The sequence below is a fragment of the Giraffa tippelskirchi genome, chromosome 13 (genome assembly GCF_054371585.1).
Source record: "Giraffa tippelskirchi isolate mGirTip1 chromosome 13, T2T-mGirTip1v1.2.pri, whole genome shotgun sequence".
Classification (NCBI taxonomy): domain Eukaryota; kingdom Metazoa; phylum Chordata; class Mammalia; order Artiodactyla; family Giraffidae; genus Giraffa; species Giraffa tippelskirchi.
This window is the reverse complement of record NC_137287.1, coordinates 13,805,569-13,831,682: the sequence shown is the minus strand read 5'-3', so window position 1 is coordinate 13,831,682 and position 26,114 is coordinate 13,805,569. Positions and strand designations below refer to the sequence as shown.

Sequence of the window (26,114 nt, the reverse complement as noted above, 5' to 3'; positions counted from 1 at the left end):
ACCTGGGATAATTGTCGTTAGGTTTTTGGTCTGCCTGCAGGAAGAGAAATAATAGTATCACACCTAAAGATCTTTGCTGATCTTTTGGATTTAATTTAATGACTGTTGTTTTTTGTTTATTAAAAGGAATGATTGTTTATCCAAAAATACAGCACTTCTCTTTAATAAAGGCAAACCTTTAAGCCATCTTTTCGTTCACATGATCCATTTGGAATTGTTCTTGCTTGGCCCTCCGTCAGCAGTTTTCTATACAGCAGTAACAAGGGGAATAATCAATACCCATTAACAGATTAACTGTGTTTGATAAGAATGTATTTGGCTCATGATTTGTTTATGAGGAGGTAATGTGGTAGGGTGATTAAAAGTGTATACTTTGTAGTCACCCTGGTTTGAGTCTCAGCTTTGCAGTTTGCTAGCTGTGTGACCTTATGCAGGCTAATCTCTTTAAGCCCTGTCTCTTCTGAGGGATAGTAATACCTATCATTGGCATGTCTTGAGGAGTAAATGAGCTGATGTGTGTACAGAGTTTTAGCGCAGTACCTGACACACATAGTAAGTCTCCAATACGTGTTAGCTATTTTAAAATGCATGTCGTTTTTTGATAGAATAATCTCTGCTGGTAAGGAGCTCAGAGGTTTTGATCAAAGCCGTTCATTCCTGTTTAGTTTGCATTCTGTTTCCTGCTTTGGGGAAGTCTGATTAACCTTATGCATTTATAGATGTCTGGTGAAATGATATATGACAACAAGTGAAATAGTAAAGAATTATAAAATCATCAGCTCTAATTTGTCACATTTTACAGATGACAGTATGAAAGCCCATAAGGTGAACTAATTTACCCAAGGTCATATAATGAGTTGCTATATTAGAGCTCAGGTCTCCTAAGTCCTGGTTAAGCTTTTTCCCCTTATATCCCTTGACCTCAAATATGAATGTGTTCACCTATAACTATATCTGTGTCTGTATCAATGTAGATAGATAAGTACATAATAGTCACACACATTCATGACTATACTTGACACTTCTAAAAATCATGTCCTAGGAGCTCCTGTACAGTATACACTGTATTATGGAAAGAAGATTTGTACTTTAAAAGAAAAATTTCAAGTGATTTTTAATCTTAAAAACTTTCACATGGAATAGTTCTGAACTTTTTTAATTTTTAAAAAAAATTTTTTGATCTTTAGCTGTTTTCTGTCTGTAGAAAGCATGTGGTGAGAAAGACCTCAGAGTGTTGGGGAAAAAATTGATGTGTGTGTATTAGAAAAGAGGATGCTATTGGATCTTTGTTTCACAGATTGCTTATGTAACTCTGTCAAATGAACTCTGCATTTCAGGGTGATTATTTTTTTGGCCTTTGCGTGTGGATGAAGTTAGCTTATACTAAATGCAGTTTTCACTTATTGAGTCTAGACTACAATAGGCCTTTTATGTTCTGTGTTCTTTATTTTACTTTGTTAATACAAGATGTCCTTGCTCTCGATATTTTACTTGCTTCTATTGATGGTACGAAAGAAAGCTCTTAAGCCAGGGCAAGTTGGTGGTACATAGAACACAAATAACCTTCTAAGGGATTTGAAAAATATTTTAACTTCCTGTTAGAGTTGGCTGTGTCTTCAGAGAAGATTAATGGAACAGCTTGACTGTAAAGACTCAGAGAATTTACTTTCAGTTTTTTAATCTCCAAAGCGGGGTTGAGTGAGCTGTAGTTTAGAGTAAATCACAGTGGGTCAGCCAAGTTGAAATACTTGCTCATACATTCTAAAATGCTCTTTTTCTTTAGAACTCAAATAGATGTCACCTGAGTAGAATCTTGTGTTCATCTTTTACAAATAATCTAAAAGTAATGCTCTAAGGAGGGATTAAGGAAGGCTGTCTTTTTTTAGAATTAAGATGCCAATCTTTCTACTCAGACCTTAGATTCTAAATACTCTCCTACATTGAAGTGAATTCGGGTTCCTTGGAGAAATGACTGATTCTGGAACTGGAGCTGGGAAAGGAGGGCCCCTCAGAAATGTTGGGGACATGTCAAACACCCAGAGGTCAGCTTGAATGGGTTCCCACTGACCAAATTTGGGTATCAAAACAAAGACAATAAATAGACTGCAGATGAATAAAACAATAATCCATTAGTCCATCCAACTAATAAAATAAATAAAGAAGGGAAGAAAACTCTTGCTTACCATAGAGTGTTGACTAACAAATATAGGAGTGATGGAGACAGAAAATCACCATTTTATAGTCATCTTGGTAGGAACTGGTTCAGACAAGTTTCACCGGTGGATGCTGGATCTGGGGTGAGAGGAGGGAGTTTCCTGAGGAACAAGTTGTGAATGGTGATTCAGGTTAACTCCCACAACTTATTTACTGATTACAAATAGAGAAATGATAGCTATATTACAATGTGGGAAATGGACATTCTGTGCCTCTAGATATGATAATTTGAGAAGAACACAACATCAGTTGTGTAATATTTAAGCTGAAAATTTATAACTTGACATCTAGTCATGAGGAAACAGTAGAGAAACCCAAATAGAGGTACATTCAGTAAAAATAACTGGCTCATATTCTTCAACATTGTCAGTGTCATGAAAAACAAAGACACATTTCCAGGTTAGAGGAGACTGTATGACCACTAAATAAATGTGTGACCCTCAATTTGATCCTGTTTAAAAAAAAAAAAATGCTGATTTTTCAGTAACTATAGCAACAGAATATCCTTGTTGCTAAGAAATACTCAAACTAAGGGATAAAGAGCATGATACATACCATCTACTCTGAAAAAAATTTTTAAAAAATGCACACAGACATGGAGCAAAATGTTAAAATTTTGTGAATCTAGATAATGGGTAGAAAGGGATTCTTTGGGAGAATTTCATGGACAGAGGAGTCTGGTGAGCTATGATCCATGGGGTCATGAAGGGTTGGACACAACTGAAGTGACTTAGCATGCATGCACATGCTAATTCATAACTAGTGAATGCAGTTCATCTTTTTTTTCTTTTAAGTTTTTTTAAAGTAATTTTAGGTTCACATAAAATTGAAAGGATGATACAGAGATTTCCCATATGTGCCATGCCTCCACACATGCACAGTCTCCTCCAGTATCAACATCCCCCACCAGAGTGGTCCATTTGTGTTACAGTTGCTGAACCTATGTTGACACATGATTTTCAGAAGTATGTAGTTTACATAAGGATTCATTCTTGGCATTGTACATTCAATTGATTTGGACAAATGTATAATGATATGTATTTACCATTATAGTATCATACAAAGTATCTTTACTTTCATTAGCATTTTGAAAGAGTATTTTTAAAAAATCAAAATCATCTGTCTTTGGAGAATAGTATTTGTTGAGGAGAGAGAGTGTGCACAAATAAGGCAATGAAAGAGATTGGTTAGAGTTTCTCTGCCCTTGGCTGGCTTATAGATCCTCAAAGTCTCAGGGCATGGTGTTCCCTGGAAAGAGTCCTCAGTCCACTCGGACATGCTGAGGCAGATACTGCACAGTAAAGAGCTCAGGCTGCAGAGTTAAGGCACAGAGTCCTGGGTTCAGATTCCAGCTTGTACCACTTAAATAGCTGCAGCATCATTCAAGTTAATTAATGTTCTCAAGCCTTAGCTTATAGAGTTGTGAGGATTATACAACAAAGCATCAGAAAAGTACTTAGCACATAATAAACATTTGCTGTATGTAAACTATTACCACTGTTAGTTTGTCAGATTGCATGTATATTCTGTTTTTGTTGGGTGGAATGTTCTATAAATATCAGTTAATTCAAGTTGTCTGATAGCATTGTTCAGGTATTCTGTCCTTACTGACTTTTTTGTATTACCTATAATATTGATTACCAAGAGAGGAGCATTGAACTCTCCTAATGAAAATTATGGATTTTTAAATTTCTTCTCTTTAGTTTATGTTTCATGTGTTTTAAAGCTGTGTTACTAGGTGCATGAGCTTCCCTGGTGGCTCAGGGGTAAAGAATCCGCCTGCAATGCAGAGATGGGTTTGATTACTGGGTTGGGAAGATCCCCTGGAGAAGGAAATGGCAACCCACTCCAGTATACTTGCCTGGGAAATCCCAGGGACAGAGGAGCCTGGTGGGCTACAGTTCATGGGGTTGCAAAAGAGTCAGACACAACTTAGCGATTAAACAAACAAACAAGGAGACTCCAAATATTTAAACATAAAATAACTTAAATTCAAGTTTAACTTTGATTTAGCATAATTTAAATAATCTTAAGTTAGATACTTAAAGTAATTCCATACATGGATCTTCTGTGTAATGAAACTTACTATGTTTAATTTTCCCAGCAGAAATTCAGGAAGCAAAAGCTCCCAGTCCTTCCATAAACCGGCAAACCAGCATTGAAACGGATAGAGTGTCTAAAGAGTTCATAGAATTTCTCAAGACCTTCCACAAGACAGGCCAAGAAATCTATAAGCAGACCAAGCTGTTTTTGGAAGCAATGCCTTACAAAAGGGTAGGTTGAGAACCACCTAGAAATGTAGAGTTTTGGTTTTAGGAAAGGTCTTAGAGATAATCTAGTGAAACTTTGTCATTTTCTAACTGAGGAAATAAAGATCCAGAAATGTTGTCACTTACCTGAGAAATGTCACTGAACCAAGTTAAACATGACTCTGAGGCTAATACTTTTCCACTGCAACTCAATGGTATTTGGATCATCTTCATGTGGAAAGTCTGGCATCAAAGCCACTTGTACTGTGTCCTTTAGTAAATAAGCCTTCCTAACTTGTCACCTTGTAAATAGTAAGCTGCCAAGAGGACCATAGTAGACCTTGAACTCTTAAGTAATAATCATTAGACCGAGGATAATCATTTAGGATTTTTTTTTTTTTTTGGTTTGGTTTTATATTTTGATTTTTAATTTTCCTGTCTTTGCTCAGGTAGAGAAGCAAAAGCTAAAATTTAGACATTGAAAAGGACCTTAGCAACATCTGTCTGTTTATTGTACAGGTAGGGAAGTTGAGAGCCAGAGAGGATGAGTGACTTACCCAGGGTCACTTGGATAACAGCATGTGTCCTCTCCATGTGTGTCTTTAACCTGTAATTTCTAACCCATAGTTTCAGCAGTGAACCACTCTTGCCCACACCTTTTTCCTCTTCATTCCTATTTTCTCCAGTCCTAGAGTATGCTAGTGACGAGCAACCTTTTTTCCACATACAGGTCAAGTCTAGAAAAATTAATTATTTTCAGAATTGCATTAAAATTTTTTTCAGCCATTTTATCTTTATCAGGAAATACTTTATATCTGCACTGAGAGTTTTTAAAAATACTTCCTCATCCCCAAAATGTACCTCTTTAGGCTAAAATTTCATTCGTCACCAGCATAATTCCCACACACTGAAGTATTACAAAGTAATGCTTAAAGAGACTTTTTTAAAAACTAGCTGCTATACTGCTTGAAAAGCCTGGTTCACTTTACTCATCTGTGAATACTTTTGATCTTTTCCTAAACCTTGTTGGAAAACTCAGGTAACCAATGGCTAAATGTACAGTTGCATTAATGAACTCTAATTCAGGCCTCTGTTCATTGATTTTTAAGACTACATGTTAGTAATGTCAGGTACTTGCAGAAGCCACTGACAGGACACGACCGGGCCCCTGGAATGTCATGAATAACATTGTATTTGCTCAAACTCTGGTGCCCTCAGAGTGTTTTAAATGAATGTAACATCTTTGGGAATTCGGCAGAATTTGGCTACCTGGCTGTACCAACTGCGCTGTCCCTTCTGTGTCTCAGAATGTGAGTTACTGGAACACTTAACTATTACACATTTCATTCACTGAAGCAAAGGCAAAAGTTTAAAAATTTCTCTTGCTGAAAAATTACATGGTAATGTTTGTGAAAAGCACATTTGAGTAGTTTGTCATTAGTAACTATCTAGCTCCTAAAACGGAGAAGGCAATGGCACCCCACTCCAGTACTCTTGCCTGGAAAATCCCATGGATGGAGGAGCCTGGTAGGCTGCAGTCCATGGGGTCGCTAAGAGTCAGACACGACTGAGCGACTTCACTTTCCCTTTTCCCTTTCATGCACTGGAGAAGGAAATGGCAACCCACTCCAGTATTCTTGCCTGGAGAATCCCAGGGATGGCGGAGCCTGGTAGGCTGCCGTCTATGGGGTCGCACAGAGTCGGACACGACTGAAGCGACTTAGCAGCAGCAGCAGCAGCTCCTAAAAATGACTGACTACTACTGGCTTTTCCTTAGAGCGATGAAGTAAACTCACATACCTTGGTAGTTCTTACCACCTTCATTTTGCCAGTAATTGAATTTGACAAAAATCAACTAGCTTAATGGCCACAGGGTATATTGCCTCATAAAGTGGACTGTCTTAAAATCTGAGGACTACATGCTTGGCGACATACTTTAAAACTTAAAATTAAACATGTATTTAGAAGGTGTAAAGCCCTAATATGTTTAGCTTCCTGGAAAAAAAAATTACTGAAGGCAGCAGAGACTAGTAATACAAAAAATATGAACATTAAAAGTTAAGTTAAAACCTAAATTGATCAAACAGTTAACTGTAGTGCAAAAGAAACTTAATCTAGAAAATAGGTCATGGAAATCTAGTTTCTAAAGATAAAATACACAAAACGTAATTAAGGAAATAGTCAAAGATTTTGAAAGCTAGGGGTGGAGAAAAGACTTCAGCCAGACAATTTTTTTTTTTAGGAAAAAAAATAAAATGGCTTTACACAAACATTATAGAAAAGACTATCCCAGGGATTGGTTAAAGAATGCTTAATTTACACTGCTAGACTGTGTTTTTTCTTAGAAAATTATGAAAAACCTTTTGTAATTTTGTAAAACCTAAAAGAATTTACCAGCACAAACATGCTATTATGTCACTTAGCTCCTCTGGGAAGAACTTTGAAGGATCTGAGATGTAATCTACTTGCAAGTTAAAAGTTAGCCTCCCGTAGTTTCATGGCTTCCCTGGTGGCCCAGATGGTAAAGAATCCACCTGTAATGCAGGAGACCCATGTTTGATCCCTGGGTCGGGAAGATCCCCTGGAGAAGGGAATGGCTATCCTCTGCAGTATTCTTGCTTGCAGAATTCCATGAATAGAAGAGCCTGGAGGGCTGCAGTCAATGGGGTCGCAAAGAGTTGAACGCGACTGAGCAACTAATGCTTTCACTTTCATAATTCCATGAATACTGGCAGAAGACACAAGCTTCCTGGGTCAGAAAAAAAAAAGCCAGTTTATGACAGCATTAGCAGTGGCCAGAGTATATCGACATTTGTACCGGTTCCCTACATATCAATTCCCACAGGCATGCAGAGAGGACCAGGTAATCCCTGTACAGGCAGTGAGTTAGGCTAAAGAACAGGATCTTTTCTAGGGCTGTGAGCCTGCCTGACTTTTGCTCCAGAGAGAAACCTTATTATATTAGTGAACAGCCTACCCGTTTCACTTGAGTGGGGCCCTACCCCTATTTCCATGGCCTGTCCGCTATACAGCTATCCTGGGAAAGGGTGCACAACAAAGGCCACAGTGTCGTCTCACAAGATGTGCAGAAATAGGAGAGATCAACATAGAACTGTTTCCCTGTGTCTTTACAATAGTATAAAGGGTAGTAATAAATGGCCACTTGCATTCTTTTTTAAAAAATTTATTTATTTTTAATTGGAGAATAACTGCTCTACAAAATTGTGTTGGTTTCTGCCTTATATCAGCATGAATCAGCCATAGGCATGTCCCCTTACATTCTTTCTTTCTATGCCTGGCTCTGTTGTAGCCTCCAAGGATGCGACAGTAAACAGTACCCTCAGGGAACTGACATGTTAGTGCAGGAGATAGGCAATAAACTAATTTATAATATACAGCTGCAGTAAGTCCTCTGAAGAATCTAAAGCAGGATAAGAAAACAGTGGCAGGAGAGTTAGTTCACATTGCAAAATAAACACTGTGCTAAAGTGTAAATCTGTGGAATAGAAATAGAAAATGGAGTTTTCTGAACTGTAACAAAATTACAATGATTGTGTGGAGCTGGGGGAGGAATTAGGTGATCCATTGCCACCTACAAAACAGGACATTCAGGCCTTTAAAAGGAGGCCATAGTTTCTAGTGAGGAGTGAGTACTGGTAATAGTCTTAAGAATGAAATGTGTTCTTACTGTTAAGATTTGATGCGAATGAAAGTTAGCCATGTTATATATTATAAATTAGTTTATTGTCTCTCTTCCTCTAAGCTACCTAAGGAGATAATCCATTGCAGAAAGTACTGAATTATTTGCATTCAGTCTTCCTGTTCAATCTGAATGCCCTATGAGAATGTTATTATTTTTTATGTTATTGCCTGGTATAGTGGCTGGAATTCTATTAGCCATGTAATAAATGTTTTCAGAATGAATAGAAATATAATTTTCTGGAAATTGGGGGAAAATAATCTTACCAGAAAATCTGAGAGAAAACAGAATACCAGTAGAGATAAATTTAGCAGCATGGTGAGATAAATCCACAAAATTCAGTTATACAGTATAAGATGCCAGAGATAAAAAGCTAGAGAGCCTAGCAGACTTTTTAAAAAGAGCAATTTTTAACAATAATGGCAATAAAAAGATTAAATATTAAATGATAACTTAATCTAATACAGAAAGAGGTTTATTCAAAGAATTAAAAGACTGTTTCTGGATTTTATCTTGGATTTAGCTGAGGAAGTACAGATATCTTGGATCTAGCTGAGGAAAACAAAAAGATAAATTTACAAATACCTTTCAGGTCAGTATGAACACTTAAAATATTCAATTACAATGTTACAGTGTTTATTCTAGTAAAAGAAGGTAGCAGGAGTTTGGGAGGGGAAGTTTCTACATGTAGCAGACACTTCAGAATATACTAAAATGAAAGTTACCACAACTAGATATGATTTTCATATATAGAAGGAAAAGAGAGAGAGAATGGTGAAATAAACCAGGGATTCCAGAAATAAATTCAGTTTCTCAGAAGCAAATTATATGAGAATTAGAAAAACAAGGGGGAATAGGATTGCTTTTTACTAATTGCTGCTGAAGACAGGGAAGTTTGTGTGCAGAATATTTAAGGTCTGTGTTTGATATGAACCTTATATGCCCACCGAATAAAAGAGCTAAGAATGAAAAACCTTAGAAGAAAGCAGATTAAGATACTTATTGCATCTGTGGAGAGGAGCTAAAATTGAAACTGTTGAAAATTGTTCTTAATAATCAGGAAAAATGTTTAATGGTATTAAACATCCAGGCAGTTAAGGAGTGCAACAGTTAAGGTATGACAGAGCGCTGTTGAGTGCTGTGAGGCCTGCAAGGTTATTTTGACCAAGGGAATGGAGGGGAAATCTCAGAGGAGGCAAGATGGGGACTGAGCCTTGAATGAGACCCTGTGGGACTTCCCTGGGCAGCTTCTGGAGGATTGGAGAGGAGCAGAAGTAATCTGGACAGAGAATAATTTTACATTGTTAGAGAGGCGGGAAAGCTAAATGCAGATTCTCAAAAATAGGGAACCTAGCAGGGTACATGGGGACCAGATCGTGATCTAAGATGATCAGTTGAAAAGAGAAAGATCAAAAGTGGGAAGAGCAGCTGAATCCAGGGGAGAGGTAATGAGAACCCAAACCAGGGAAGGATGGATGAGACGTTGTGAAGGCAGGTAGGCAAGGTTTGCTCGCTATCCCTCACCCCAGGCCGTCTCTTCTGAATCAGCCAGAGTGTCAGGGACTGTGTGCTTCATTGGGGCTTTATTGACCCACGTCACTGGCCCGTGCAGAGGTAGTCTGTGAGAAGCAGTTCTATGGAATTTGTCTTGTGCCATATCCATGCCCTCCTGTGATGACATCTTCATGAGAACCCTTGGAGAAATTCTTGATTTTGGAGTCAGAATTTCACCTAAGAAACTGCTTTTACATTTGAACACTCAGTTGTGTGACTGTTTTCATCTTACTGATGATTGCTAGACAGACGCATTTATGGGCTGACTTTTTTTTACTAACTTCTGTATCTTCAAGGAAGACATTTTAGTGTTATCTTTCCAGCTCTACTTTCTGTTTCTCTCCATGTTTTGTCTTGTTTCGTCTTTTTCCTAGATTGTGCTGAACTGGGTTTATCTTTCATATAGACTTCAAATATTCTTTGGAAGAAAGTGGGGAATAAATACTAATATATGTGTTACACCTGTAAAATCAGTAAAACCCAAATAAAAATTGCCTGGTGTTGGAGGGGCTGTGGAGAAATAAGCACACATACATGGCTAATGTATGTACTTGGAGTTTCTGAGGATCGTGTCTAGCAACAGGTATTTAGAGCTGTAAAGTTGTTCATATTTTTTAAGCAGTTAATGCCACTTTTGTAAATGAATCACAAAGAAATAACCCAGAATAAACTATTCTCACACAGTTGTTTATAGCTGCAATATATAATTAGTGAAAAAAGGGTAAGAACCCATGGCACACAGTGGTAGAAGATGGTTGAATAAATTGGCTAATATAATGGAATATTAGAAAGCCATCAAATGATTAAGTAGACTAGGTAATCAGAATGTACATATACGTGTAAATTATCAAAATATGCATTATACCCATGTAAGAATATGTGTATACAGCAAAAAGAAATGAGAAGTCATGGAATGTGGTAAATAATATTAAAGGACAGGCGTTTCTTCCCTGTAGCAGTAATTGAATTCATAAGTACTTTTGGGATTAGTTCAAGAAGTAAGTTTTGTAAAATTTAGAGCTTTCCTCCTGATCTGTCTTTCAGTTACTTAGCAGCCTCTTTGTCCCTTTGTTTCAGGACTTAAGCATTGAGGAGCAGTCAGAGTGTACTCAGGATTTTTACCAGAATGTGGCTGAAAGAATGCAGACTCGTGGAAAAGGTAATTCTTTGTTAGCCCGCCTCTGAGGGACTGCTGGTAGTTGCACAGGCCTCCTGCTGAGTAGTTTTTTCTTAATAGTTTCCCTTAGTAGTTTCTGTCTTTCTCCAAAGTCTTTGTTGGTTTGCCTGTTCTGTTCTGTAGCTTACTCCACTAACATTCAGATAGTTGGTTTTATACTTAGCAATATCTTTGAATGCTGCTAAGTCGCTTCAGTCGTGTCCGACTCTGTGCGACCCCATAGACAGCAGCCCACCAGGCTCCGCCGTCCCTGGGATTCTCCAGGCAAGAATACTGGAGTGGGTTGCCATTTCCTTCTCCAGTGCATGAAAGGGAAAAGTGAAAGTTAAGTCGCTCAGTCATGTCCGACTCCCAGCGACCCCATGGACTGCAGCCTACCAGGCTCCTCTGTCCATGGGATTTTCCAGGCAAGAGTACTGGAGTGGGGTGCCATTGCCTTCTCCGTATCTTTGAATACCACCACATGTATCATTCCAAGATAATCAGGCAATTGGATAATTTCTTGAGCAATATTTAATAATTTCATTGGGAATAGGAGGCTTCTAAATAAAACCCCCATCTTGGAATTGCCATCTTGGTGAGAAATCTGCCCCATTTGTTTACTTCAGAGTGACCTCTAAGGTCATATAGTAGACCTCTGAAAAGCGAAAGGGTGAGTCTTGCCAGCACTTACCAGTCTTGGGAATTTCAAGAGCTTTTCTAATGTAGCACCATGCTAAGGTCTTCTCATTAAGCAGAGTGTACACCTATTAGGTCCTGCCAGACAGCTTAAGTTAGAAGTAGGGATTCTGTAAAAGGCAGCCGCAAAAGTTGGGGTAATTTTTTTAAAGAGTATTTTTTAATATCTTATACTTTTGTTTGAGTGTTTTTAATGTATTTCTGGTAAATTAGTTTTCTGCTACATTGAAAGTACTATGAAAATATTACTCTTCATTTCAAATGTTCATCCTTCATTCAAATATCCTTTTGAATATTTCAGTGCCTCCAGAAAGAGTTGAGAAGATAATGGATCAGATTGAAAAGTACATCATGACTCGTCTCTATAAATACGTGTTCTGTCCAGAAACTACTGATGATGAGAAGAAAGATCTTGCTATTCAGAAGAGGATCAGGTAGGTGGTTATTCAGCTTTTCCTTGTTGTATTTACTACCTCCTGTTGGAAGAACACATCCGAGAAAACAGGGCCTTTGAGTTTCAGACCTTGGGTGCAAGTAACAGCTAAGGTGTCTGCCATCCTTAGCATATAAACTCCTTTGTGATGTCAAAAAGAAAAGGAATGTGGTAAATTGACAAGAGGAAAAGACTCAGGTATCCATCTTGCTCATCTGTTTGAATCTAGGCAGCTTTAGATGAGAACCATGCCTGGTATTTGAGACTGTTCAGATCTCCAAAGTTTCCAAGGAACAAGAGGAAATTTCATTGTTTTCTCATTTCACTGCATTAAATATCTTGTCAGGCAGGAAGCTGTGAATATCCATATAAAGGCAGTGTGTGTCATCTTTCTTTGTTATTCCCAGGGGTGATTCAGCCATTCCTGCTGCTGCATCTTTCCACTAGCCCTGGGTTGCTAACACTGTGCAAAGCACCCACTCTTCCATGGCCAGTAGAGTGAGTCCCTGTGCTGTGCATTCCAGTGGTAGCAGAGCACTGGGAAAAGAGGCCATCGACATGTGGGGACAGGGCCAGGCCTGAGCCTGAAGAGGTGTTTCTGGAGGAGAGGGAGCCTCGGATCACAAGTGGGGTTCCCAGACAGCGGGGCTGGTAATCGGAAGCTCTGTACTTGATAATGTCTCATCGGAAGTGTGGAATTGATCTTGGGAAGATAAGGGATGAAGCCAGAAGTAACTTGGTGGGCCTTAGACTGAAGTGCAGAGTGAGAGCGTTAGTCAAGCATGTGGTGAGGGTTGGCAGCAGAATTTCATGAGTGGAATCAGCACGTGACCAGAAATCTTAGCAGTTCAGGCGGAAGTGACACATGCCTGATGATCTCTGACTCAGGCTCTGGTGTGCCTCAGAAGTCGAGGGCAGAGCCTAAAAGGTGGGCAGTGAGGACAGGGAGCAGCAGATTCTTCCCAGATCTTCATTCTCAAATAGCCAGTGATTTTCCAATGTAGTATAATTTCATTTCAACCGGAAAAATTGTCTTCTCCTTTCTTGTGATAAGTTCAGAAGAGAAGCCTCATCATAGGATTCCAGTTGCCCGGCACATCAGCTGAGCTTCTAGTACGTGCAGGGGCTGGGATTGCCTGACGAGCCAGCGATGCCCCGTCTTTTCCTATCACTGAGGAAATAACATGATAAATGATTACAGTCCATCCTTGAACCCTTTTTTTTCACTGTCTCTCTCTCTCCGTAGAGCCCTGCACTGGGTTACACCTCAGATGCTTTGTGTCCCTGTTAATGAAGAAATTGCAGAAGTGTCTGATATGGTGGTGAAAGCAATTACAGGTTAGTGAAACTGAGAACTTCTGTATTTGGATGTTTTCCCCTTGAAGTTAGCATTTTGCTTTATAAATCTGTACTTATTTCAGTGAGCAAAAAGATAGTATTTCTAAAATACTTCTAAAATGCAGATTGCCAAAGCTACATTGGAATGTGGTAAAAGTGATTTAAGAGTGTTAGGTTTATGAATTTGAAGCATTTTCAGATCAGCAACTAAACCACCCTCCCCCTTCATTTTCCATGACTGTTTCTTATTTCTTAAGCATTGAGCTAAAGTCAACTAGGTAAATTTCTTAAAACTCAGTTGCATTTATGTATCAAAATAATTTTGAGAGATGAAATTGGTGAGGCATGGTCATCCCCAAGTTAGAATTATATATTAAAATGATGCCTCTAGTTGGTTGTTAATCAGAGATGTGCTTTGAATTTCTTTTCTGGTTAGTTGGAGAAGTAAATAAAGTGCCCTAAATCGATGTGGCTCCGACATTCTGGACAGGTCCAGTACCGAGTAAGGTTTCTGTTTCTTAATCAAGGAATGACCCAGCAGAAGTGCAACACAAAAGTTTTGGAACAAAGCTGGTGGAGAAGACATCCAACTTACCCAACTTCTCCTTAATTAAGGAGAAGAGTTGGAAAGAGATTGCCAATTTAGAGATTTTAAGGAAATTCTACTGGGAAGGAAAGTGGGTCAGCTGATGTTAGTGTTGGAGGCGCGCCATTAAGTAGTCTCCTTTGGTTATAAGAACCAGAGACTCGAGTTACAGTAAGAAATGAGGATTTGCTCAAGATATTATCAGGGTTGGAAAGGAGGTGAGGCTATCACAGAAACTTAGCTCCAAGGCCCCTTCAATGACTGAATTATCTTCTGGCTAACATGATTCTTCTACTTTCTCAGGTTCTCCTTCTGTTTGTACTTTTTGACATTTCAGCTCTTGGTATAAAATGGATTATTTTCTGTAATTCCCTGTGTAGAGTTTCATTGTCCTCACTAAATACCGTCCTCTTTGTCGCTCAGAGCTTTTCTGCTAAGCTACTCATGGGTCCCATGAATGACTGTTTTGGGTCAAGGCCCAGCCCCCACCCCTGCCTTTTGCTTAGGGGACATCCATAAGAGATTGAAAGTGAAGCCTGAAACTTGTACTTACATTTTCCCCAAAGACTCTTATTAGTAAGTTTAAGATCAACTGGTTTGCATTTAAAGTACTCCATAGGAATTTATGTTGGGGACTCTTTTCTGAAAAGCCACAGGACAGACCTTATAAAACCAGAAACTATAAGTGCCAAACCATTGTTTACTGAAAAATAAAAATAAGAAAGAAGATGTCAGTATATCAGCAGTTTGTTAACAGAATTTGAGCTGTGGGACTTTGCTCTCTTGGCATCTAAGATGAAGTTTGAAGAGATCTTTTGATAGTAAAAGTATAGCCACGAAATTTTAAAAGCCTTCTTATGCTCTCATCTTAGCCGCCTCTTCTTGCCAGTCCAAGAGCTGGCACATTCTGCCTCTGAGGACCAGAGTTGATACGATCACTTTCTTCCTACTCTATAAACTTGTCAGCCTTCAAAAGGACGGTCTCTAACAATAGTCTTAAATGTGGAGATAATCAGTGAACTTCCCCCAAATCACTGTGTGCTTCTAATCAGGACTGTCCTTTGTGTTTATAAATACACTGCACTGAGGCCCATGCCACTTCAGTTGTCGTCCGTCGTCTAGTGGGTAGAACCCCCCAGTGCTACTAAACACCCTGCAGTGTGCAGGACAGTCCCTGCAGCAGAATCACCCAGGCAAAATGTCACTAGCACCCAGTTTGACTGACCTGGGAGTACCGCCTACTTTGCTTTCAAAACCCCATTCAAGATAAGTCTGGACTTCTGCTAAGATAGATTTCCCACCCTCAACTCTATCTTTCCTCCTGGCCCCTGGTGGCTCAGACAGTAAAGAATTTTCCTGCAATGCAGGAGACCCAGGTTCGATCCCTGGGTTGGGAAGATCCCCTGGAGAAGGGAATGGCAATCCACTCCAGTATTTTTGCCTGGAGAATCCCATGGACAAGGGAGCCGGGCAGACTACAGTCCATGGGGTCACAAAGAGTCGGGCATGACTGAGCGACTAATGCTTTCACTTTTTTCAAAAGCCCTGAACAGAAGACCCAAAGCAGTATCTAAGGACTCTGAAAAGTAAGTCATAGCAGGCAGATCGGGAAGGGAGGTCATTACTAGAGGAACACCTGACGCAGTCTGAGTTTCCTGTGTTGTTTACTTTTCTTTCCACGTCTTCTAGTTTTAGAGTTCAGGGCAGCGCAAATCATGGAACTGCTCCTGGGGATGGGTGGTCCAAAAGCAAAAAGAAACTTTTCTCAGACTCAAAGATACTGGGGAAGGCTGGGATTCACTACCAGCTGGAGAGTGTGGGAGAAGTTCCTTGGGTTTTGTTTTCCCCTTTATTTTCCTTCCTTTTCCTTCTCTTCTCTTCCTTTTTACACTGTTAGCCCTGCTCCTTGGCAGGGCAGCTACACATGCGTCCGGATAGAAAATACAAGCATGCCTCAGATTCTACGGGTTTGGTTCCCAGTCACCGCAATAGAGCAAATACCGTCATAAAGTGAGCCACACGGATGTTTTGGTTTCCCAGTGCTGATAAAAGTTATATTTACATGGTACTGTAGTCTCAGTGTGCAGTAACATTATGTCTAAACAGCAATCAGTTCAGTTCAGTCACTCACTCGTGTCCGACTCTTTCTGACCCCATGAACCGCAGCAGGCCAGGCCTCCCTGTCCATCATCAACTCCTGGAGTCCACCCAAACCCATGTCCATTGAGTCGGTGATGTCATCCGACCATCTCATCCTCTGTCGTCCCCTTCTCCTCCTGCCCTCAGTCTTTCCTAGCATCAGGGTCTTTTGCAGTGAGTCAGTTCTTCACATCAGGTGGCTAAAGTATTGGAGTTTCAGCTTCAACATCAGTCCTTCCAGTGAACACCCAGGACTGATCTCCTTTAGGATGGACTGGTTGGATCTCCTTGCAGTCCAAGGGACTCTCAAGAGTCTTCTCCAACACCACAGTTCAAAAGCATCAATTCTTTGGTGCTCAGCCTTCTTTATAGTCCAACTCTCACATCCATACATGACCACTGGAAAAACCATAGCCTTGACTAGACGGACCTTTGTTGGCAAAGTAATGTCTCTGCTTTTTAATATGCTGTCTAGGTTGGTCATAACTTTCCTTCCAAGGAGTAAGCGTCAAAGAGCAATATGCATACCGTATTTTAAAAAGACTTTATTGCTAAAAATGCCAAAGCAATTACCATGGTAACATTAAAGATCTCGGATCATGATATCAGATATAATAATAATGAAAAGGTTTGAAATATGCAAGAAATACCAAAATGTGACACAGAGACACAGAGTAATAAGCAAATGCTGTTGGAAAAATGGTGCTGAGAGATGCTCAACATAGGTTGTCACAAACCTTCAATCTGTTAAAAAAAAAAAAATGCAGTATCTGTGAAGTGAAATAAAATATGTGCCTGTAATTCACTTTTAATTCATTTTAAAAGTTTTCCTTAAGTAAAGATTAATGGGAACATGGTTAAAAGTTTGAAATGGAGAATGTAAACCAACAGTAAAAGGCAGAAGGATAAATAGGGTGAAAATGGTTTAAAATATTCCCCCAGATGTTTTTGGTAATAAGTTGTATTTAAATAGAAAAAGAAAAATAAATAGACTGAGACATAGTAACAGTAATTACAACCCAGAATTAAAAATTTAAACAATAAAACAAGCAAAAATTATACAATTCATACAATAGACAGGTAAGTAGGGGGGATAAAAGTATTAGTAAATTAAAATAAGGTCTCAGCACTGTCCAGTGTTCCTGTCTCCCACACGTTAGTCTTCCATGGCTGGTGGTCCTGTGAGAACTTCCCCAGGTAGCTGACCCCGGGGATGAGAGCTGAGAGCAGAAAAAAACTATCTGGCATGTACCACCAAACCACCTAAATCTGAAACTTTTATTTCTGCTAATGGCAAGAAATTGGTGTCAAATTAAACCACTTCATCTCTTTTCTATCGTGGTATTCTAGACTGTAGGCAGACGTATCTGTCCAGAGGCACCCACCTGCCCTTCTCTTGTGTGGTTCTGACAATGCGGAGTTCAAACTTGATCATTCCTCATTGCTTCCTAGTCCTTGTGACAAAGAATGTAAACTTATAAGAGCCCACTAGTTGGACTTAGTGGTAGTGAAGGGCAGTGAAATAATTGTGCTTCTGAGAGAAATAAAGTATTGTTTATCAGATTAAATAATACCTATACTCATCCCCTCTGCTGCCCAGCAGGTTATAAGTGTCATAAAGCTGTTGTTAGATACTTGTTGCTAGTGGGAGATTGGCCGTGAGGATTGGCCACTGTGGACCTCTGTGTGATGGATTTCAGCTCCTTGCACTTTGCTATCCAGCTCAAAGATGCCTTGTAAAATAGCCACATTTCTAAAAAGCTGTATGCAAATGAGGCCTTCTGAACTGAGTTTTACAATGTATTTATTTACGAGGAACAAAAACAGTGAAACAATTCTGCTTATTTCTCTGGGGAGCTCATAAGCATTTTACATCATGACTTAAAGAATGTGCTTTAGACTCAGACAGGCTTGGCTTCAGATCCCTGCTATGAGCCTTTTTATTGTATAATCTTGGGCAAATCATTGACCCTCTCTGAACCTCAGCTCCCTTAATAATAATAGTGCACATGCGTACCCTGGGATGGAGAGAGTATGCTTGTAGAGCACGCAGTGTAGGGCCTGGCTGATGGGCACATGTGCCCAAGTGTGAGCTAGTGTCTACAGTTGTTGCAGGCTTTCTCATACACTAAGTGAGCTAGTGGAGAAGGGGTTAGCGAGGGTACTTCTGTAACTTGAGAGATGACATACGCTGACTCCGACGCCTCCTTGATGTAAGCATCTCACTAGAGGCAGCATCTCTTCTTTTGTAGACATCATTGAGATGGATTCGAAGCGTGTGCCCCGGGATAAGTTAGCCTGCATCACGAAATGCAGCAAGCACATCTTCAATGCCATCAAGGTCACCAAGAATGAGCCGGCTTCAGCCGACGACTTCTTACCCACACTCATCTACATTGTCCTGAAGGGCAACCCCCCACGCCTCCAGTCCAACATCCAGTACATCACCCGCTTCTGCAACCCAAGCCGACTGATGACGGGCGAGGATGGCTACTATTTCACCAATCTGGTAAGGACTTGACTTGATGGTGTTGCGGAGAAGAACCCAGAAGGTATTCATTTTAAGGATGTAACAGGGCTCTCACAGGCCTGTGACACGTTCACGCTGTGTTGAGGAGTCAACATAGCTGAGGATGTTTGCCTGGTATCACAGAGCACATGTGACCAGGCCAGGCACACATACCACCTCCCAGGACTTGGCCACTGTGGTTCCCCTACAGGACACATGATGGCCACGTTGAGTGTCTTTGCTGCTGTTGGCTTTCGCTCCCGAGAGTCCCGGCTATAAGAGCCGCTCATTTACTTGGCTGTTTCAACCATGAATAAATCAGATCTTGGGCTGATTCCTTTATTAAAAGACTTAATATTTATTTTTTGTTTTGTTTGTACAAATTCCCTCTTAAAACTGAATACTGAGATGCTGATGCATAGAGGATGTGCAGTGATTTTCAGTTTTTTTACAGTACTAATTAACACTAGGACTTCTCTGGCGGCTCAGACGGTAAAGCGTCTGCCTACAATGCGGGAGACCTGGGTTCAATACCTGGGTGGGGAAGGTCTCCTGGAGAAGGAAATGGCAACCCACTCCAGTACTCTTGCCTGGAAAATCCCATGGATGGAGGAGCCTGGTAGGCTACAGTCCATGTAGTCGCAAAGAGTCGGACACGACTGAGCGACTTCACTCACTTCACTCAATTAACACTAGGCGGGGCAGTTGTGAGGTACGCACATCTACGACCTGAGGCCACATACTTCCTTTTACTGACCGCTGGACTTCTTGTTTGCATTAGACTAGACTTATTGTCACATTCATGAATTTGAGCCTCAAGACACCTTATGTTCTTTGTTTCCTGTGCTGGAAGCTGTGTAGGGTAATAGGTAGGGAGGGCAGGCCAGGTTACATAAGGAAGCATTTCTGGTAAATGCTCTAAAAAGAGGGATCCTTGAGTCACCTGCACTCCACAGCTCTTCCTGGCCCCCTGAGCCACAGCCTTCACTGCGTGCACACTTTTTTCTTCATCCTCTTCTTGCCAGACTCAGAGTCACGGCCCCAGTGAAACCGCTGTGGCAAAGGTAAAAAATCGGCCAGTTGCCACATGCGTTAGGAACTCTGCTTCACTTCACTCCTTTAACACTCTCAGTCACTCCTTCCTTCTGGAACTTCTCGTGTGCCTCAGTGTCCACGATTCCACTCCATCTCCCTGGGCTCTCTGCGGGCCTGGTGTCCTCCATGTTCCCTTGAATGTGTCGCTTCCTGGGGGCTCTGTCCTCCATGCATCTCTCTCCCTAGACCATCTCCTCTGGTCCTAGCACTGCTGGTCACCTGTACAGTGATGACCTGCAGGTCACCTCTTTTGACCTCGCTCTGAGCTTCCCAGCTAATTTATCGTGCTTCAGATTTAATCTGTTCAGAACTGAGGCTACTTTCCCATCAAATGTTTCTTTCTTTTCCCTTATGTACTGTTTCCATTAGTGGCAGTACCGTGTATCTACTCCCCTAGGCCAGGAACATCAGAATCATCTTAGATGCCTCTTCTTTCCAGAAAATAGGCTGCAGTGATTCCACACACATCGTGTGAGCTGGTGGTAAGGGTCAGACAGGCACGTTCTTGTCAGATGAGGCTGTTGAAAAAGACTTGCTAAATATTCTTTAAGGAGATTCGCTTTTTTATGAATAATCCTGTGAACGAGTAAGATCCTATGAACGAGTTTCTCAAAAGAAATTCTGAGAGCTGCCTATTTTCTCCTGTTATATTTTTCATGTTTTTCTCATGAAAATACTTTATAAAAAAAAAAGTATGAAAATGGTATGTGCTCCTTCTAGAAAAAATTAATCACGACAGTATAACTAAGATGTCTGTGTCACTCAGCATTTCTCCCAGCATTTCTGTACTGATAATTGCTACCATTTATTCATTGCTTACTACAGACCTGTGAGCTAAGCATGAGACACATGCTACGTTGTTTAATTCTCACAATATATCTGGGTGGTATTTCCCTCATTTTACAAACGTGGGAACCACAGAGGGCTTAGGTAACTTTTCTAGGGTCACACAGCTCTGGGCTGTCAGGTTGACAGAGGTAACATTTCACTCAGGTTGCCTGGTGTCAAAGTGTATTCTTTTAACTGTTTGACATTAAAGTATCTCTGAGGACCAGCGGTCTGTGTGCACACAAGGACCTGCGGACATGCTCAGTGGCAGCCCGTGCGCTGGGTGGGTCTGCAGAGCTGGGAAGGCCTCCGGAGGGAAGGATCTCATGGGGCGTGGCCCTGGAGCTCCAGGCCACACCGTGATTCCTCTGCTCTGCAGTGTGTCAGGGAAGCAGAGCACCTCTGACTTCAAGGAAGCATACAGGAAGCTCTGTGATAACCATTGTGGAGCGAATACTAAAGGTGCCTCTTCAAATATTTCATTCTGTGCAAGACCCTAGGACCTTTGAACCACCCAAGGAGAGGACTGACTTTCTGGCTCAATGAATTTGGCAGTTAGATTTCATTTTTTTTAAAGGAAGAAATGCATTATTGCAGATGGGAGTATAAAGGAAACAACATGAATGGCCGTGGTAATTTTTGAAGCTGAAGGCCATGGAGGTCATGAGATTATCTTGTCAAGTTTTGATTCTGTTTAAATTCTTTGTAATAAAAGGATTTTTTTACCTTCTCTTTGAATGTTTGTAGCTCTCCTATATAACTATAATAAATGACATTCTCTTCTTTTTATAGTGCTGTGCCGTGGCTTTCATTGAGAAATTAGATGCTCAGTCTTTGAATTTAAGTCAGGAAGATTTTGATCGATACATGTCTGGCCAGACTTCTCCCAGGAAGCAGGAATCTGAGAGTTGGTCTCCTGATGCTTGCTTAGGTGTGAAGCAGATGTATAAGAATTTGGACCTCCTGTCTCAATTGAATGAACGACAGGAAAGGATTATGAATGAAGCCAAGAAACTTGAGAAAGACCTCATAGATTGGACGGATGGAATCGCAAAAGAGGTTCAAGACATTGTTGAGAAATACCCACTTGAAATTAGACCCTCAAATCAGTCTGTAGCAGCTATTGACTCTGAAAATGTTGAAAATGATAAACTTCCTCCACCGTTACAACCTCAAGTTTATGCAGGATGATGAAAACTTAACATGGATAGTATTTATTTGAGCCGGAATAGTAGCCAGCCCTTCCTGCAGTCCACTGATTGGGGTCTAGAGTATAACTTAATTGCTTAGAAGTATCAGAGCATTTTTAAAGGTACAGTTTGTGGGGATTGTTTTGTTCATTTTGTTTTGTTTTCCTGTCAGGGGAGGCTTAGTAAATAATAAAGTACTATTTATTGAGTCACTGAAATAGATTCATTTAAGGCTTGTGTGAAAAGTTTGTCTATAAATCTATTTTTTCTCCATGGTTTTCCTATGTGCTTCCTCTGTGGCATTCACTGTGTTTTTGGATTTGGTTAAATAATTGCCTTTTAAAGGAGAAAACAAATGAATGCTACAAAAAATGTATGTGGTACTGCTGTTCTACAGTTTGACATAATTTTATAATTGTAAAGATAGAAGATATATTGCTAAGTAAATATGTAAAGTTGTAAATATGTAAAAAAAAAAAAAGGAGTGGTGTCCGCTGTGCATGGCATTTCATGTGTTAATTCCGTTTTTTTTTGGTTTGAAATGAAGTATATTGAATATTTGCCTTTTAACACCGTTTTATTTGGTTTGCCCCACTAAAATGAATGCAGAAATACTTAAGACATACTCTCCCTAAAATGACGTTGGCTCCAGCTTTAACAATGCGTTAGCCGTAACTTTGAGGTCCTGTTCAGTCAGAGAACATGGCGCCGTTGAGTCACATTTTCAGTCATGAGACGTTACCGGTCAGTACAGTCGACTGGAGACTGAACCATGCTTCCAGCGCCTCTGTCCTCCTTCCATTCAGCACATGTTCCCTGGTGAGGGCGGCGGCCCTGGGTCTGAGTCAGAAGCCAGGAATGAACAGGTCTCTGCAGGTGAGAGCTGATGGACCATCTCTCTGAGCTTTAAAGTGCAGAGGCAAGGGAGGGGGGCGTCTCTGCTTCCATAGTGTACTTGTGACTTTATGGACAGCCCAGTCACATGTCACAAAAGCCTCTTTCAGGGTTTCTCAACCTCAGTCCTATTTGGAGCCTGAGGACATTTTTATTTGGGCGCCACCTCATGTATTGTAGAGTATTTAGTGGTGTCCCTGGCCTCTACACCCACTAGACACCAGTAGCAGCACCCCAGTTGTGAAAAATCATCTCCAGACATTGCCAAATGTCTCCCAGGGGACAGAAGTGCCCCCAGTTAGGGACTGCTGATCTGTTTTGTGAAAGCAAAGGCGTTTTCCTCCTAGTGGCTAATATGTAACCAAAGAAAATCGCACCAAATGTACAGTGAAATGTGAACTCAGAGCTCATTCAGTGAGGCCTTCCAGCCCCTGGCAGCGTGGAGCCTTGTCTAATCCTGGTGGAGCCTTTCACAACTAATACACCATCGTGATTCTCCTCACAATCAGTGATGTCTACAGACTCTTGGCGTACCTGGGAAATTATAATTCCCAGGGCACCGTTTTTGCACAAGATCACATCACACAAGCAGTTAAGAAAGCTTTCTTTGCATTTCCAGTATCTTCCTCATGGTGTACCACAGACGTGTAGTGCAGTAGTTTTGGAATAAAACTAGGGTGGGTATAAAACTTGTTACCCCTTACTTAACGTCTAAAATCCATCACGTTGATACATCTAGTGTCCTAAAGCACTGCAGACATGAAGCAGTTAACTGAGTCAGCTGATCACCAAGCTCATTTGGAATATTACCATCAAGTGTCTGGAGAAGGTACTCATAGAAACCTGGGCCCAGATGGTCTTCGTAGAGAGCTTTCCCTTTTTTTTTCTTTTCTATGTACTTTCTAGGTGCTAATCCAGGTATATACATACACACTCTTAACTTCTCCTGGGAATATACCGTTCTTTTAGTCATTGTACATTATGTTTATTAAATAAAATGTGCATATCAGCCTCCCAAAAAAAGCTGTCTTCTTTTGACTTCTTACCTGTGTGTAAATTGTTGAATTTTTTTTTTTTTATATGTCTCATATTGGTTGAATTCTTCTTATTTGGACTCTTCCCTTACAGTTTCTCTTTAAGTCAGCATCAATATCATAGCCAGGGTTTCTGTTTTCTCAACCAGAAAGTACTGACATTTTATGTACTATAAATGTGATTGGAACAGAAGTCCTTATTAATAAAGTTTCCTAATCCATTCCTCTTCCCAATAGGTTGATTTTTGGTTCTTCATCTTAGGAAAATATACAGTATTAATATTCTCATGTTATAAAGGTTTCCCTTTTAAACCACAGCGGTCATTATACTTAAAAATGAAACACATTAAATTAATTAAAATCAAGAACAAGAGGGACTTCCCAGCTGGTGAGTCCTTTGCTCCCAAAGCAGGGGACCTGGGTTCAGTCCCTGGTCAGGGCACTAGATCCCACATACCGCAACTAAGAGTTTGCATGCTGCAACTAAAGATCCTGCATGCTGCAATGAGGATAGAAGAGCCCATGTACTGTGCTGTGACTGAGATCTGGTGCAGCCAAATAAGTAAATGTTTTAAGAAAATATTTTTTAAATAAACAAAAATTTTTTGTAAGTACTGTGTAAAGTTGGTGAGACAGTAGATGTTAAATTTCTCACCAAAAAGAGAAAAGTCATTATGTAAAGCGATGAATGTGCTACTTAAGTATATTGTGGTAATCATTTCACAATGTTTATGTTGCACGAAGTCAAAATGTTGCACAGCTTACACAATGAGATGTCAATTATATTACCATAAAGTTGGGCTTCCCAGTTGGTACAGTGGTATAGAATCCACCTACCAATGCAAGAAGATGTGAGTTCAATCCCTAGACTGAGAGGATCCCCTGGAGAAGGAAATGGCAACCCACTCCAGTGTTCTTGCCTGGAGAAGGCCATGGACAGGGGAGCCTGGAAGGCTGCAGAGTCAGATGGAACTGAGCACACACCGTAAAGCTGGGAGAAGAACAGAAGAAAGACAAATCAATACAAATATTAAAAAAAAAAGTACTTTTTCAAATAAGGAACTGTAAAACTTCGAACATTTAAAAATACAACAAAGGACATGAACAATTCACCATTTAGACTTAAAAATGGACAACAATTTGTCTGGGAATGTTCTTTGTTTTCCCTGAAGTGTTCGTGATTTCTTGTGACTAAGAAAGCGTCACAACATGTTAGATTTTCTTGGCATTTCACCTGCTTACATAGTTTGGAATATGAAGAGATGTGCTTTGAGAGATCAGAAACAGATCTACGGCATTCACCACTCTGCCAATTATATATAAAAGTTTGTTAATAAGTGATCATAAATTTTAAAAAATGGACACCAGATGAAAAATACTCAACCTCATTAGTAACCAAAGAAATAGAAAAGAATTCAATAACAATGTTTTTTTTGTCACATTGGCAAAGGTGAACATTTTATGGCAAATATAGCACTTTATGAGTGTATAGAGAAATGAGCCTCACTGATGAAAGCACAAATTATAGCATTTCCAGACAGCAAATCAGGGCTGTGTGTCAAGAGCCTTAAAAATCTTTTTACTTTAATGGCACAGTAACCCTATTTCTATAATTAGCAATGGTAAGAAAATAATGTGCTTGTGCTTATTAGTTGCTCAATCTTGTCCGACTCTTTGCGACCCTGTGAACTGTAGCCAATCAGTCTCCTCTGTCCATGGGAATTTTCAGGTGAGAATACTGGAGTGTGTTGTCATTTCCTCCTCCAGAGGATCCCCCCACCCAGGGATTGAACCCAAGTCTCCTGTGTCTTCTGCATTGCAGGCAGATTCTCTTCTTTTTAATTGATTTTTTAAATTGAAGGATAATTGCTTTATAGTATTGTGTTGGTTTCTGCCAAACATCAACATGAATCAGCCGTAGGTATACTTTTGTCCGCTTCCTCTTGAACCTCCCTCCCCCTTCCCTCCCCATCCCACCCGTCTAAGGTTGTCACAGAGCCCCAGTTTGAGTTCTGCAGGTGGATTCTTTACCCTCTGAGCCATCTGGGAAGCCCAAGAAAGTAATACAAAAAAACTATATAAAAACATTAAGTACAGAAGTTTAAAAATTCAATGTTTAAATTTTGTAGAGGGGGATGTTTCAATTAAAGAATAATTATCCAGAAAGCTATCTTCACATAATATTAAGCATAGTTCCAAATCTGTTTTAAAATTCCAAGCAGTGCTAGAGAAAAAGAAAAAAATAAAAAAATCTCATCAGTAATTACCATTGTGTGTGGGGGTTATAGATGGTTTAAATTTTCCTTTTTGATATTTCCTTAGTCTTCTTAACTTTATACAATAGCATGGTAGTTTTATCATCAGAAAACAGAAAAAAAAATATTCTCAGAGTGTAATAACAAAAACTTCAAACTACTGCATGACAGAATTGTATTAGCACACATTAGCTCTTAAAGGGAGAAGTTTGTTTTAAAAGTGACACAGCTGTCTCTGAGC

The 26,114-nt window shown here is 40.1% G+C and overlaps 1 protein-coding gene and 1 long non-coding RNA gene across 9 annotated transcripts in view; one reads left to right on the top strand and one right to left on the bottom strand.

Annotated features, from left to right (window-relative positions):
• The window catches only part of RABGEF1 (RAB guanine nucleotide exchange factor 1), a 50,108-nt gene extending 26,501 nt beyond the window's left edge, over positions 1 to 23,607 (top strand). For 3 of the 7 annotated variants that reach the window (XM_081558079.1, XM_081558078.1, XM_081558081.1), the window contains 6 exons: positions 4,322 to 4,488; positions 10,795 to 10,876; positions 11,874 to 12,006; positions 13,252 to 13,343; positions 18,321 to 18,577; positions 21,293 to 23,607. In XM_081558079.1, the coding sequence (XP_081414205.1) occupies positions 4,322 to 4,488; positions 10,795 to 10,876; positions 11,874 to 12,006; positions 13,252 to 13,343; positions 18,321 to 18,577; positions 21,293 to 21,691 (1,130 nt within the window). In that variant the 3' untranslated portion in view covers positions 21,692 to 23,607. Of the gene's footprint in view, positions 1 to 4,318; positions 4,489 to 10,794; positions 10,877 to 11,873; positions 12,007 to 13,251; positions 13,344 to 18,320; positions 18,578 to 21,292 lie in introns of all 7 variants that reach the window. The other 4 variants (XM_081558076.1, XM_081558075.1, XM_081558077.1 and 1 more) reach the window with 2 other exon arrangements.
• On the bottom strand, positions 90 to 26,114 carry LOC145532630 (uncharacterized). 2 transcript variants are annotated; one of them, XR_014073443.1, is made up of 6 exons: positions 25,886 to 26,114; positions 24,456 to 24,609; positions 6,998 to 7,212; positions 5,021 to 5,200; positions 2,184 to 2,315; positions 90 to 246 (listed from the first exon to the last, which is right to left on the bottom strand). It is a non-coding gene; the product is annotated as an uncharacterized LOC145532630 (long non-coding RNA). The 2 variants fall into 2 exon arrangements; XR_014073444.1 differs by lacking the exons at positions 24,456 to 24,609; positions 25,886 to 26,114 and adding an exon at positions 11,568 to 12,136.